The sequence below is a fragment of the Chelonia mydas genome, chromosome 11, assembly GCF_015237465.2.
Source record: "Chelonia mydas isolate rCheMyd1 chromosome 11, rCheMyd1.pri.v2, whole genome shotgun sequence".
NCBI lineage: Eukaryota > Metazoa > Chordata > Testudines > Cheloniidae > Chelonia > Chelonia mydas.
Genome location: NC_051251.2, coordinates 12,390,782 through 12,405,736, shown reverse-complemented (window position 1 = coordinate 12,405,736; position 14,955 = coordinate 12,390,782). Strand labels below are relative to the sequence as shown.

Here is a 14,955-nt window from a genome sequence, read left to right as displayed (position 1 = left end):
TTTACGGCTAGACGTAGTCCAGCTGAAATCAATGTGGTCACGTATTGTGATGTTTAGGCAAGTGTTCAGTAAGTGTTTGCAGGATTAGCTTCTTATCTTGGAAATGCTGTGAGAAGAGATCCCCTTATTGGATTTTGGCACTTCAAGGTATAAATATAATGAGCTCAGAGTCTCTTGTTTGATTTTGTCACTGGAACCGGAAGGCCAGAGGAAATCTGAACCATCCAGAACCTTAAAATGATTTGATTCTAAAACCAGATGAAGGTTCCCATAAGGATTGCCCAACCCTACTAGGACCAACTTTCCCCAGTGATGAAGACTGCACATCACACAATGCTCATATACATTATCCAGCGGGAGGGAAACCATTATGTGACATTTGCAATGGAAAGAAAGAATCAAATACCAAAGAAGGAAAAAGGACAAATGTTAAAATTTTATAATATTCTTTTTCAGCAACAGTGTGTGCTCTGATGGAGAACGTCAAGAGCTGCTTACATCAAAGAAAGTCCCTCCATGCTCCAGGATGAGCTGGCTGGAATCAGGCTTGTTTTTGCAGTAGGTGACATATATCTGAAATTTATCTGCCTGTGAAAACAAACATCAAGGGAAAAGCAAGATAAGCTATTGCTCTGCTCCCACAATCACCCATTAAGACTCAGCAGGATAAATACATGCAGTAAACCAGTTCCTCTTACTGTAATGAGAGTATTGCAGGTTAAATAGAAAAATAAAAGGCAAACTGTTCTTCCAGCTGAGGAATACGAGGTGCACCAAATATTAGACCTGTATGCTTGTCTTTAACAAATCTACAGGTATCAGAGAGAAGGCTCAGGCAAACGTTTTCAGCTTTATTCTGGGGTACTGAGTAAATGTTAGACTCTGCACACACCAGTCCCTTACAGAAGACGGGCCATTTAACAACAGATTGTTGGTAAAACATGAACAATGTCTGAAAACATTTACTTCTGCCTTGAAGCAATTGTTACAGAGTTAAGGGCTATATTTTGTCACAAGGACACAGCCCACCACTGTGGGGCCACAGAGACTTCTCAGGGAAGGAATTATGGTTCAGGGGTTCATTACACAAACATCTACTCTGGATACCTGAGTGCTGAATGGAGCCACAATGCCCTCCCTACTTCCGCTTTGCTCCCAGGGGAGGTAGTAATTTACTGTTGGCTATATCACTTATCACCCAGACTGGCTCAGCTGTGTTGGCCAGTGAGTGCAGGAAAGCTGGGGGTGGGGTGGGGGTCAAGGGAGGGAGTAAAGGCTCTAGTTTCCTCTGCTGCAGGGAAGGAGCAAACAGGGAGGCAGCGTAGAGCTGTGTTCCCTTTACTTCTCTGTGCGGATGTGCACTCCAAGACACAATATAGCTCTAAGTGTCCTCTACTCATCACTAGGAAAGTATCATTTGCAGCAATCTCTAGCTTGCTTCTGGTTGGGTTTGAGGAGATAATAAATAGTGAAGCAGGAAGCCTCATTACCCAGGTGACAAAGCAGTGACCCACGTCTTCAGGCAGTTGTTCATATTTCTCTAGTTCTTTCAGGAAAATGCTGAAAATGTGAGAGACAGCTAGAGTTAGTTACTCTGTATAGCTGAATATCTGCATCATGCTAAGATTACTGTTAAAAGTATCTTCATTACAAAGCTAATCAAATGTGTTTTATGGCCTGGCCATTGAAAAAGTGTGTTACTGTCAATGGATGCTTTTTTCTTTGAACACGACTGCTCCATCTGAAACGTTTGCTCCATGGCTCAACAACAGATAAAAAGATGACAATCCTTAGCACTGGGATAGTGCTGTAGAGGCAACAAAGCGCTGTGCAGGCATGAACTAATTCACCTGCACAGCAACCTTGTCAGGGAGATAATATTTAGAGTGGGGTGGGAAACAGTTTTCCCATCTGTGAAAATTTCAAAAATGTTCCCATTGCGCATCAGGACAAAATGGGGGGAGAGAGAGAGAAAGACTCACCCCAAAATAACCAATAGCCCAGTGGTTAGAGCACTCGGCAAATTCCAGTCCTTGCTCTAATTCAGGCAAAGCTGGGTCTTGAATCTGAGTCTTGCAAGTCAAAGGTGAACGCTTTCACCACTGGGCGGTTGTGGAACATTTCTCACTCTCTAAGAAACCTGAGAAATCTTCCCAAAGAAAGTTTCGTCAAAACTATTTCCCATGAAAAGTTCAAATTTCAATGAATTGGCATTTTCAGTCAAAAACACCTTTTGTTGAAAAATTCCGAACCACCTCTAGTGGCATTATCCCTATTTTACATATGGGAAAATGAGGCAGAGAAGTTAAGTGATTTACCCAACTTTACACAGTGTGTCAGTAGCAGAGCAAGGATAGGAGCTCAGAAGTTTATGGCTTCTGAGCCTGAACTCAGTCCACTACACCACAATCCCTCTACAGTATTTTAGGCTAAATTAGGCAATGGTAGCAATTGAGAGAATTGAGGGCAAGTCTCAAGTTATCAGCCAGGGCCTTGGGACTAAACTCACTCCCTAGGTCAGCAGTGCAAGGGATGTTCATCCTCTGCTGAAAGATGGAAAATTTCACATCACTCAAGTTACTCCTCTGGCTTAAGGGTCACTGAACAGAATGAATAGGAGGGTGTGAACACAGTTGTATGTGCTGTGCACTACTGTTTTCTACAACAGCAAATCCTATAGGATCTCCCGGATACAAACATCCAATCGCTGCAAAACAAACATAACGGGTGGGAGGGAAACCACAATGGGAGAAAGGGGAATTGGGGTGAAAACCAGACCACCGCATTGCTCAAGTAAGTAGCAAATAGAGGCGGAGGAAAATCTACCAATAAGAAGTTTGGGCATTTTAAGTGGTCTAATAATTTATATATCCACAAGGTATAGGACATTTTTCATGTAATACAAATAGTTTGAACCTACCATTCTGGTTCATTTTAATGCTGACTGCACAATCTGTGAGTGATATGGTCTCTGTTGGACCATATCTATTTATGTACTGGTTTAAGATATCACGAGTTTCACTTTATCTGATGAAGCGCAGACAAATCCTTAGGACTGCAAAGTGTTGTTTTGATGTGTTTGCTTCTAAGATTGCCTCACTTTTTGATGTATAATTTGAAGACTCTTTATTTGAATTGGAATTATGGGATCCAGTGTCCGTTGGGTGTTGTGTATATAACTCCTATTGCATGCACATATACATTAAGGGAAGAATAAGTGAATGCAAATCTGATTAATGTAAAGGGTATAGTCCCAACCTGATGTAGGGGGAGCTACAGGTTAGCTGTAAGTATAGGTGGCTGTATGACTGGCTATTTCTTAATCTCCCATTAATCATTTCTTCTGTTTCCAGCCTTTTTCAAGAGATGATATGTTTGACAGGCAAGATTCCAGACTTCTACTTAAATGGTTGACTTTACTGATTTCATCTCAATACAGTAAACTGATAGAATTTACAAATCAAGCAGTCTGTTGTTCCCATCCAGCTTGGCTAGATCAAATCCTTGAATCAGACAGGGTTTGATTCCGTGCCCAGGACATCAATGGCAAAGCTCCCACTGACTTCACTGATTTAGGACCAGACTGCTGATGCTCTGTTTGACCCATGTAATATGAGAAGATCTTTATTAGGCTGGATACATTCGGCATGGGTGATTAAATCTGGCAGACCTTCAGTGGGCTAAGCATACAAGAGAGTCTCAGACTTTTAACAATAATTTAATCTAATTATTCAGAGGTGATAACAATGATTGTTTTGCTTCCTGAGACCAGCTGGATAGAGATTCTATTTCTCTAATTTTGATTAACTTCATTTGGTAACAAGGGTCCTATTGATTTACATCAATCAGTTTATAACCTGAGATATGTTTTGTATGGCTAGGGATCTGGGCTTTTAACTTCTAAATAGGAAAAAATTTATTATGATACATATATGGTATATACACTCTGAAACTAGGCCCCATTTTTCCCATCTCTAAAATTGAGGGAATACTACATAACTTCTTAGTGCCTGTTTTTTCCCAAAATGGGGATAATGATACCTGCTTCACAGCGGTGTGAAGCTTAATTCATTAATGTTTGTAGAGTGCTCTGAGATACTTAGATGGAAAGAGCTTATAAGACTGCAAAGCATTATTATTATATTATTACAGTAAGAGCTGTTTTATCCGGAACTTCACCAGCCAAAAAGCTCTATAAACCTGCGTTTCTGATCTTCTTTGAAATGCCGGTTTATAGTCTGGTTGGCGTGGGGCCGGCAGGGGGTTGGGGCACAGGAGGGGGTGTGGAGCGTGGGCTCTGAGAGGGCGTTTGGTTTCGGGAGGGGGCGCAGAGTGTGGGAGGGGGCACGGGTTGCTGGATCCTGGGGATCCTCACAACGGGCAGCTCCCCACAAGCGGTGACCTGTCCCGGCTGCTCCTAGGTGGAGGCACATCAGGCAGCTCTGCGCACTGTCACTGACCTGCCCCCACCGCAAGCGCTGGGAACTGTGGCCAATGGGAGCTGTCAGGGCGGTGCCTGCAGGTGGAGGCAGCACGCAGAGCCAACTACCACGCCTCCGCCTAGGAGCAGCCGGGACAGGTCACTGCTTGCGGGGAGCCGCCAGAGGTGGGCACCTCCCTGGATCCGGCACCCCGCATCCCTTCCCGTGCCCCAACCAGCTGCCTGAGCCCCCTCCCAGACCCAAACTCCTTCCCAGAGCCCGCGCCCCACACCCACTCCTACACTCCAATCCCCTCCCTCTTAGTTAACCAGCATTTTTCACTTACCGGCACCCCCCATTGCCTCAACATGCTGGATAAAACAGCTTTTATTGTATTACTAGTCTGGCTTGCATGTCTTTAATCAGGTATAAGCAAAGTTTGAATAAAATTTTAATTATTTTTACAAAGAAGTAAACAAGGAAACAGTCAGTACTCCCCAAGTTTGGATCAATAACTCCATGCCTTTCTACAAATACTACTGTACCAGTTCTCAGCACACATTATATATATGTACAGAATGATTTGGGGATTTTTGTTTTGTTTTGTTTTTTAATTAATGAACCTTCTTGGACACATTAGGAAAACCTACTTGTTATGGAAATCATAAATCTCCTGAATGTTGCCAAAGATTATATGTTCTTTATTAAGAATCCCAGCAGGTATCTCCTCCACTCCACTTGTCATTTCCCAAAGGTAGGTCTGGAAGACACAAGAAATTCTTAGCACCAAGAAGTGCAAAGCAAAAGAACAGAGCTTCCTATTTTCTTGCCAAAGGCACAGATTGACAAGGGAAATGTGCACTTGGAGATTAAACAATCTGAAAAGAAATAAAATGGAAATGCTCCAATGACGTGAAAAAGTCTCAAGAAATTCGAAGTGCTGACACAGAAAAGGATGTCTGAGGGGGAAGTGAAATCATGGCGACAAAACCAGAGCTCACTGTCTCTCTGAATGCTCACTGCTGATGGCCAAATAGAACTACAGATCGAAAACAGTTCAAAGGTAAGATGAGTTCACAACTTTAAGAGCGAAGCGTTTATCATTCTATGTATAAAGCCACGTTCTAGATGTAAGAACTTGAATGCTAACCTCCTTTGTAAGGTTTACCTTGTTTACTGTCCTCAGTATCATAGATCTACTCAGAGGAAACCCTTAAATAGAATTTAGCAAACTATTTACAACACAGTATTTACCAGTGCGATGCAGATCCTTTTTCTGTTCACAAATTATCCAGGCACAGAGTTCAATTTTTAATGAGATGTTACACACAAATTATTTAAGGAATGTTTTAAACGAACAAATTTCGGTCTCTGGATTAATTCATGAAGTATTTGCTATTCATAATTACCTAGTTTTCCACAGACTCATAGACTTTAAGGTCAGAAGGGACCATCATGATCATCTAGTGAGTCTAACCTCCTGCACATTGTAGGCCACAGAACCTAACCTGCCCACTTCTGTAATAGACCCATAACCTCTGGCTGAGCTACTGAAGTCCTCAAATCATGATTTAAAGACTTCAAGTTACAGAGAATCCGCCATTTACACTATTTTAAACCTGCAAGTGACCTGAGCCCCAAAGTCATGTGGAAGTGTTTCTACTCTGAATGGATGAATGAAGCTTTTAGAAATAGAGGAGAGCTCAGACTGTCACTTGGGGTGCAAATATTTACACACAGACATATTCATAAGAGTATCTGCAACACTTTCTCTTTTTGGCAATGTAAAAAAATAGCTCATTCTACTTCTTCCCCAACTCCCACCAATAGGTGCTGTCTCCATGGGTGCTCCGGGGCTGGAGCACCCATAAAAAAAATAGTGGGTGCTCAGCACCCACTGGCAGCTCCCCGGATCAGCTTCTCTCCCTCCCCCTCAGCGCCTCCAGCCTGCTGGCGGGCCCTGCTGATCAGCTCCTCCCCCGCCCTCCCACGCACCGGTGATCAGCTGTTCAGTGATGTGCAGGAGGTGCTCGGGGAGAGGGGGAGGACTGTGGGCAGGAAGAGCAGGGGAGGGGGCAGAATGAGGCGGGGTAGGGGGAAGGGGTGTTGTACGGGCGGGGCCTGGGGTGGAAAAAGGTGGGGTGGAGGCTTGGGGGAAGGGGTGGAGTGGGAGTGAGGCCTGTGGCGGAGCGAGGGTCGAGCTTCCCCCAGGAACTGAGGAAGTTGGTGCCTATGCTCCCACCAGTGGAACCTGATTGTCTGCACTTTCCAGCCCTGCTTCTTTATCTTCCCCTAAGCACCACTGCCGGGGGCCAGAGAAGCTGAATTGAAGGAAACCTCCTACCTGCCTTAGCATCCTCTCACACACCCTCTCACTCCTTGCAGGTGCCAGTCAGTGTCTGACACACAGGCTTTACTGTACAGTCTAGAACAGCACAAATATATGCGAGGATGCTGTATCATTACTGAGAATACTATGATCTTACAGGGCAAAGAACTTACCTCTAAACATTCATGCAGGTCTCTGACATATGCTTTTTCAGTCTGAAGCAGTTCAGCCATAATGAATCTGGAAGGAGGAAGGTCTTTCAGTCAGCTTGTACATAATACACATTTATGGCATTACTAAAGAGAAAAATCTCTTCTATATTTGTCATAAATCAGTGCAGTTCCACTCTAATTTTCACCTAACTGATATTACCTAGGCTCTATGGGAATTCAAATAATAATAATCATACCTTACAAATTTATGAACAAAATACCACATATTTTCTAGTCACCTGGGACCAATCTTACATATAGTATAGTTCCACATTTTAAAAAACAGCCTTCCGGAATAAAATCCAATTACAATGTGTTTCTCCAATCCTTTTGGCATGTCTTATCTATGGGGCAGTCCTGAAGTCCTTAGTCATGTGACTCCCACCAATTGTACTGGACTTTTGTATAAGTAAGGACTTTGAAATTGGCCCACACCACCTACATTTTTAGAAGTATCCACTATTTATGGGCAACCTTGTGTCACCCTTACTCATGTTGAGTAGTACCTTGATTTCAGTAGAACTATTTGTAGAGTAAACTAATCAGTGTCAGGATTGGCACAGTCTAGCCCTTTAGTTGGCTCAGTCATTAGGTGCCCAACTTGAAGCATGTAGATGTTGATTTTCAGAGGTTCTGAAAAAAGTAGGCCCTAAGTTTCTCAAGTTGTGCACCCAAAATTTTGAAAATCTGGGCCCAAACTTTGTAAAACCACAAATATAACATGCCCTCAAAACCAAACAACTTCTTGTACAGTCCCTCCATCACACTCAATATTTCACAGGCATGAGAAAGACCATCTGTATAAATGACTAAACTCAGAACCATAACACACATGAAGTAAGCCAAAATGTGTGCTCTGAAATTACAGTTTTTCCCTATTTTAGCCTGGCCTATATGACTTTTAGTTCTGAGATTTTTAAGCCTATCTCAACCTGAGAATTTTAAACACTTTGAGTGAAATCCTGGCCCCACTGAAGTCAATGTCACAACCCGCCTTGATTTCAGTGGGATCAGGATTTCACACCACCTGATCATAAAAGGTTAATTGGGAAACAATGTTTGATTGCACATATACATATTATTTTAACTTTCTCTTCTCCCTTTTATCCAGACAGAAAGACCCTAGTGATAACGAGTCTCTCAATTATTATAACCAGCATGTACTAATCCACTTCTCTGACTTACTCCTTAACCTTTCTGAAAATAATTAATCATAAAGAAATTCAAACTAAATCTTTTGAAATCACTCCAGCCTACAGTCACAATTTCTATTCAAGCCCATATAGACATATCTCCATTGCCCCACAACTGGCTGGAATTATGGAGTCGTTAATACTGGTTGTGACCATGGGAAAGGGTCACTTCATGTGCTGTGTTGTTGCAGTGTGTGTTTTGGCACATACTCTTTCTTTCTGGCTGACTTCCTTTTTTCTTCATTAACCTCGTGATTTGCATCTCGCAGCTTCACCTCCCGGTCTGAAAGACTCGCTGGAATGATGTCCAGTTCCAGGTCTTTGTTATCCTATAAACAGTAACAACACAGATTTTAAATTGGGTCTAATCCCAGTGCTATGTAATAGGCAGCACATTAGCAAGACTGAGTAGATAAAAAGGAATAAAAATAGGACAAAACTGCCAAAAATAAAATGAAGCAAATTCAGAGATAAACAGAAGAATTAAGGAGACAGAGAGAGAGAGACATCAACAGCACCCTTTATTTATGCTTCACCTAGAGAGAATTTTTTTTAAATTGAATGACTATGTATTAATAAGGTCTCTACCATTATGTCTATCTAGGAATAAAAGTGGAGACAAAGAACTAAATGTGCTTACCTTACACCTAACAGGCTAAATTAGTTCAGTAGTACTTTACTCCAAAAATAGTGCAATAATTGGAAGTGAGGTATTATTCAGTGTAAAAGTATTTCAATCGAGCCTAAGATTAAATCAATTTGTTTCAAAGGGACTATTCACCTGAGTTAGGAGAACAGAATCTGATCCCCAATCTAAATCTATGGGTATTTATCCTACAATGTGTTCAGAAAGAAAGGCCTCTTTCTAGTTCCTCACAATACCAGGTTCAATACCTGCTTCCAATTATCTTCTGCCCCTGGCATTCCAATCTAGACAGTGATTAGCAGGGGTGCGTAAACCAGAGGCCTTAAACGTGCCTTTAAATTATGGGTTTGCTGGTGATGACTGTGTGTGTCCTTTGCTTCTTTATGATGTAAAATGAATGCCTGAAAGATTTTTATCCCCACTACAAAATACCGAAAGTGTGACATTTTTGTTTCCTGTGTTTTACTGGACATCTCCCTAGGAGAACCCAGAGACGTGATGGGGAGCTCTCAGACCTTAGCTGTAACGGCTGGAATGTGGAAATCAAAGACCAGGGGCTGGGAACAGGAGTTGTGATTTATGATAAAATTAACTTGGATTGTTTTACCCGATTGATCTATTACCCACTCCTCCCCACTATCCATACAATCTCCCTGTCTTATGGGCGCAAGCATTTGTGTAGAAGGCTCTTCCTTCCTCCTTCTCATCTATGACTCTGTTAGCCTATTGACCTCAGATGAGTAGCTTTTTCTCTGTAGGTAGAGCTGTTTCTGGATTGCTTGGTGTAATATCACAGCAGGACATTGACTTACAGTACCTCTGTATTGATTCCAAGGGCTTTTTCCAGTGAGTAGCGGTATTTCCCCATCCTCAGAGAGAAGTCCCGATAGCGTTTGTCAACAGTGGTGACCCATTTCCTAATTTCAGCGGCATGTATATGTCCTTTTTCTATAAAGCTGTCAGCCAGCTGTATGAGAAGCTTCACTTTCTCCTTGGTTTGCTGCCCAAAACATGGTCCGTGGTTATGACAGGTTTACGATTATTTCCTTTGATTTTAATTCACACAGCAGCCAGATGCAGTTCACAATCTTACACATACTAAAATAAAGACTTTATTTCATAATACGTACAGTCCAGAAGCTTTAAACTCTCGCCTGTCCTGCAGCAAGGCAATGCCATTTTTGCAAGGAGGACTCAGTGTTAATCAATGGAATTCACCTTGCAGGGTGAGAAATCCCCTGCATGAAATACGGAAGGTTAAGGCTCCACAACTGTACTCACAAATGCATAAAGGAAAAATATGATGAAAGGTTGACAGACCTTTTCTTTCTTAACCTATTATTTCTTGTTTTGATGTCATAAACCCTACAGAAATATCAAATCATTGTTTGTAATGGCTCTGATTTTGGACAGTGGATAACATTTCAAGTTTCCCACCATAATATATACACAATCATTCTGAATCCATTTTAAACATTTTGTCATCAGTACTTCAAAACATCAGCTGGGGAGGTGGGCTTGAGTCATTGACTTTTGCTTTCTGAATGAAATTTCTGGGATGTTTGTGTGGTTAGATGTTGATAGATGTTTGGCTGTGTGTGTGTGTGTTCCCTCTGTGTGCTGCCCCAGCCCTGTGCAGACAGGTGGCACGGCAGACCTCAAACAAACCACCCAAAGATGACAAGATCCGTTAAGGGAAGAAGGCACCTGGCCAGGTTTATTGTCGACAAAGCACAGTACTAGTATCCCGCAGACTCTACCGGACCACTAATACATGTATGCCCATAACAATGGACACAGCTCAGTCAGTGGTGGGACTTTCCACTGCTCCCTAGGCTGGCCAAAGATACTTGCTCTGAGATACATCTTTATACCCCAGTACAAACAAGTTAGTACTGCCCCTTTGACATAGTTAGTTACCACCCCCTGATGTCGTTAGTTATCACCCATCATTTTGTATATGCTGGTTCAATTAAAACATTTCTATTATGTACTGTCATCCTGACCTTATCTTTTAGGAGGGTTCAGTGTGTTCCTGTTATCCTTGGGGAATGTTTTTGTACCATCCTTGATATCGGGATGTGTTTGCATAAGCACTATGTGACTAGTACTTCTTAGGAATGTGTATTTCTGCAATATTAGCCCTGTTCTTGCCAAATTCTGTGAGCAGGACCTGCCTCATGCAGGCTTATGTCTGGGCTTATGTCTCAGGCTCTTTTTCTACTAGTTTGAATATGGTTTGATCGATCATAGAGGTCGCAGAGTCCTACCCAAGTACTGGATCCAGATATAAAACAATGCTCTAGTTCTAATCAGAGCATTAAAAACTAAAAAGGGCCCAAGACATAACATTCATACCCAGACTTCCACCCTCTTCAAGTTCTATTCTAGTCAGGTTCGTGTACTGTCACAATCACCATGGGATCTGATGTTTAGGGATGTTTCAGATCTGGGGTTTTGGCTCAGTCCATTGTAGACAAACGGAACAATCATTACATTTAGAGCTGGATTTTAAGTCTGAATTCCAAACTGCCTCCAGAAATTGAAGGTGTCTGGATGTAGGATTTGAGCCCGGTCTGTCTGTGGTGAAAACTGCTTATAAAAGCAAATGTCTAAAGTATACAAATCAAACCCAGTTCCATCTGTGACTCAAACATTAATCTTCAAAAACAGAATGAGAGTCAATCACATCCCCAAAGTACATCTGCCTTCTGTCCTGAAGAATGCTGCATGGCCTGCTTTTCAAAGGTGAAGAGCACCTGCAGCTCTCTCTGAAATCAAAAGAGCTTCAGATGCTTGGCACCTCAGAAAATCTAGCCATGAATGTACAAATGTATGTTTCACTCCACAAAACTTCCAGGAGATTTCAAACTTTAAGGCAGTTCTAGAAGTTCCACTAGCAAAACACATGAATCGGAGAGTCTGTGGCCACCTCAGTAGCACTAGAAAATTAACTGAGGAAGGAGTAGGTGTGAAGATTACAAATTGTTTCATTAAATTCAATTTCACCTTGTGAGAAGGGCATGTAATTCACAAAACTATCAGTGCCTTTGCTCTTGCATCTTCACCTTGGACAAGAAAATATTGTGGTTGGAAAACGGCTCATTGACATCTTATTATGAAGGTGGCAATGGTCTGGGAGAGCCATACATTTTCCAGTTGCTTAAGGCACTGAAAACCTCCGAGAGCTGTTGCTTTAAAAGAACCCTGACTTATACCCACTTCACTCTTTTGTCATTAATCCCCATTTCACAAACAACATATTCACTCACAAACTTTTATAAGAAAAAGAAGGGAAGGAGGATGAACATGAAGTCTGTGATAGAAGCCCACACAAACATGGACATTCACATGAAGAATTAAGGAATATCCATTTCTATACACAGTGGATTGAGGCTGCACAACACTGAGGCTGGTGCCCTGCTGTAGTCAGGCTTAGCAATTTAGATCCATATCTGTGACTGTTAATATCCTTGTGGATTCAGTATATTTTCTATCTATAAATTAACTTTGGTTTGGATTAGTTTGCCTGAAGCAGTTCCAATCCCATCATCAATCTATGACAACCCCAGATTCCACAGAAATGCTCCATAGCAATTAATAGTTTCTTGCTAATGAAGCTCAGGACACAACAGAACTAATCCTGGGAATTTACAAACCCATTCATTAGAAGTACTTCAGTGGGATCAATGGAGCACTTCTAATGAATAGGATGGTCGTAAGTAGCCAGTCCAAAGAGAATCAATTAAACAAATTGCAATAGTAATTACAGAAGGAACATCCATCCAGGCCAAGGTGACCTCAGACATGTTAGGCTAAATTAACTATTCAATTATTTTTTACAAAATTGTTTGTGGCGGGAGTTTCACTATGTCTAAGTTAGAAACTTGATACCTGTGAATTATTCCTTGTACAAAACAGCTCGCCCTGCTTTAGAGCGGAGCAAAACTACCCCATCACCAAAAAAGACAGCATAAAAATCCCCTTTTTGTGCTCAAGGCTGGTTAAAAAATGGTGTGTCACAGTTCTCAAAAGAAAAAGTTCCCTCCTGGGCCAAGAATGTCAACAGCAGATTCCAGAATCCAGAGAATATTTATTGCACAGTTCTAAGCCCCTGAAAAAGGGAGTGTGAAATAAGAACCATAAACACAGGCTCACGAAAGGCAGATGCCATAATTAGAATGTTGTTACTGTTTACCTTGGCGGGTACTCTGAATTCCCCATATTCTTTCAGGAGTTCCTGAGTTTCTTCTGCTGATTCCCCTGTGGAGTTGTGAGTAGAGAGGTAATATTCGCCTGTTTCTTGGATCCAGTCTAAGGCCTGGGAATGGCAAAAGCAACCAAAGAAAATTAAAAAAAATATGTCTGTATTTCAAGAATTACTCCTCTTATGAAAACTCTTACAAATGAAGGATCTTGGTTCCAGTGGGACCTTGTGCTCCGTGTATTAAAACATACTCTAAGGACACAACAAGAGAACCCAACAGTTGGCCAGATTCAGAGGGGATATGTAAAGTGGCATAAATTGCCTGTGAGTGAGTTAAGGGATTTTAAGTGAGAGTAATTTACACGTGGAAGAACAGATTCTCTGGTTCAGCCACACTATGTTCAGTGGCGAAACACAATCCAGGAATCCCCCTTACACAGAGGGGGCCAGAACAACTGGGTTTCCAGCTGCTTTGTACTGGCAGGATGGCAATGTGCAACTGGAGTGGGGCCAGAAAGGAGGCTTGTACTAGGAAAACCAGCTAACAGGAAAATGAGTGAGAGTCCTCCCCACCCCAACTCTTACACCTATTAACCTGCATTTTCTTATCTTGTTCAGCCTCCTCGTATGCAAGTTGCACAAATGTAAGGCGTGATTCTCCATTGCCTTGCCCCTTGTTTAGTGATTTATACCTGTGCAAAGGGGGGAGGGGGAGAGGAAGGATGAGAGGAAGGAATGTCCAGCGGTTAGGGCTTTAACCTGGGATTTGGGAGACCCAGGTTTAATTCCCTACTTTGACACAGAATTCCTGTATGGCCTTGGCCAAGTCACTTGGGTATGGCTACACTGAAATTAGACACTCCCAGCTGGCTTGTGCCAGCTGGCTCGGGCTAATGGGCTGTTTAGTTGTGGCATAGATGTTTGGGCTCGGACTGGAGCCCAGGCTCTAGGACCCTGCTAGGCGAGAGAGTCCCAGAGCTCCAGCTGTAGCCTGAGCCAGAATATCTACACTGCAATTAAATGGCTCCTTAGCCTGTGGCTGGCGAACCCGAGTCAGCAGGCACAGGCCAGCCGCGGGTGTCTCACTGCAGTGTAGACATACCCTAAATCTCTCTGTGCCTTAGGTCCCCAACTGTAAAGAAGAGATGACAGTACTTCCTTATCTCACGGGGATTGTGAGAATAACAAAATTTTAAAAAACATATTGTGTGTGGTACCCAGATATTAAGGAAATGGATGTCTTATAAATGCAGAAGATAGACCAGGGGTCAGCAACCTTTCAGAAGTGGTGTGCCGAGTCTTCATTTATTCACTCTAATTTAAGGCTTCGTGTGCCAGTAATACATTTTAACATTTTTAGAAGGTCTCTTTCTATAAGTCTACAATATATAACTAAACTATTGTTGTATGTAAAGTAAATAAGGGTTTTAAAATGTTTAAGAAGCTTTATTTAAAATTAAATTAAAATGCAGAGCCCCCCGGACCAGTGGCCAGGACCCGGGCAGTGTGAGTGCCGCTGAAAATCAGCTTGCATGCCGCCTTTGGCACGCGTGCCGTAGGTTGCCTACCCCTGAGATAGACAGATAGCCCTATCAGAATTCTCCTGTCACTCACACAGTAAGCACTTTGCACTACTATAAATAACTACACAAGGGGAAAGCTGTGGAGACTTTCACCTTTATATTTCCTTATACTCACTTAGACTACCTTAGACCCACTTGCCAACACATAACACCACCTTACACCTCTTTGCTAGATTTGGCCCTGGAACTGGAAGAAGGTGCGAAAGGTTATAAGTTACAGTAGGGACAAACGTCTCCCTGTTAGGTACTTTTTCTGCTACATCTCACTCTTCCATACCCTTGCAGTCTAATTCTGTGGTTCTTAATTCAGCAAAACTCCCACTGACTTCAAGTTACGTTCACATGAGACTTCTCTGGGTTCTGT

General features: G+C 42.3%; 1 protein-coding gene across 6 annotated transcripts in view; it reads right to left on the bottom strand.

The window, feature by feature from the left end:
* Window positions 1-14,955, bottom strand: part of KALRN (kalirin RhoGEF kinase) — a 746,508-nt gene that overhangs the window by 212,559 nt on the left and 518,994 nt on the right. For all 6 annotated transcript variants that reach the window (XM_043525781.1, XM_043525782.1, XM_043525784.1 and 3 more), the window contains exons 21-27: window positions 13,000-13,122; window positions 9,619-9,801; window positions 8,366-8,484; window positions 6,924-6,990; window positions 5,072-5,181; window positions 1,491-1,560; window positions 499-588 (exon numbers count right to left, since the gene is read on the bottom strand). In XM_043525781.1, coding sequence (XP_043381716.1) covers window positions 499-588; window positions 1,491-1,560; window positions 5,072-5,181; window positions 6,924-6,990; window positions 8,366-8,484; window positions 9,619-9,801; window positions 13,000-13,122 — 762 coding nt within the window. The remainder of the gene's footprint in view (window positions 1-498; window positions 589-1,490; window positions 1,561-5,071; window positions 5,182-6,923; window positions 6,991-8,365; window positions 8,485-9,618; window positions 9,802-12,999; window positions 13,123-14,955) is intronic.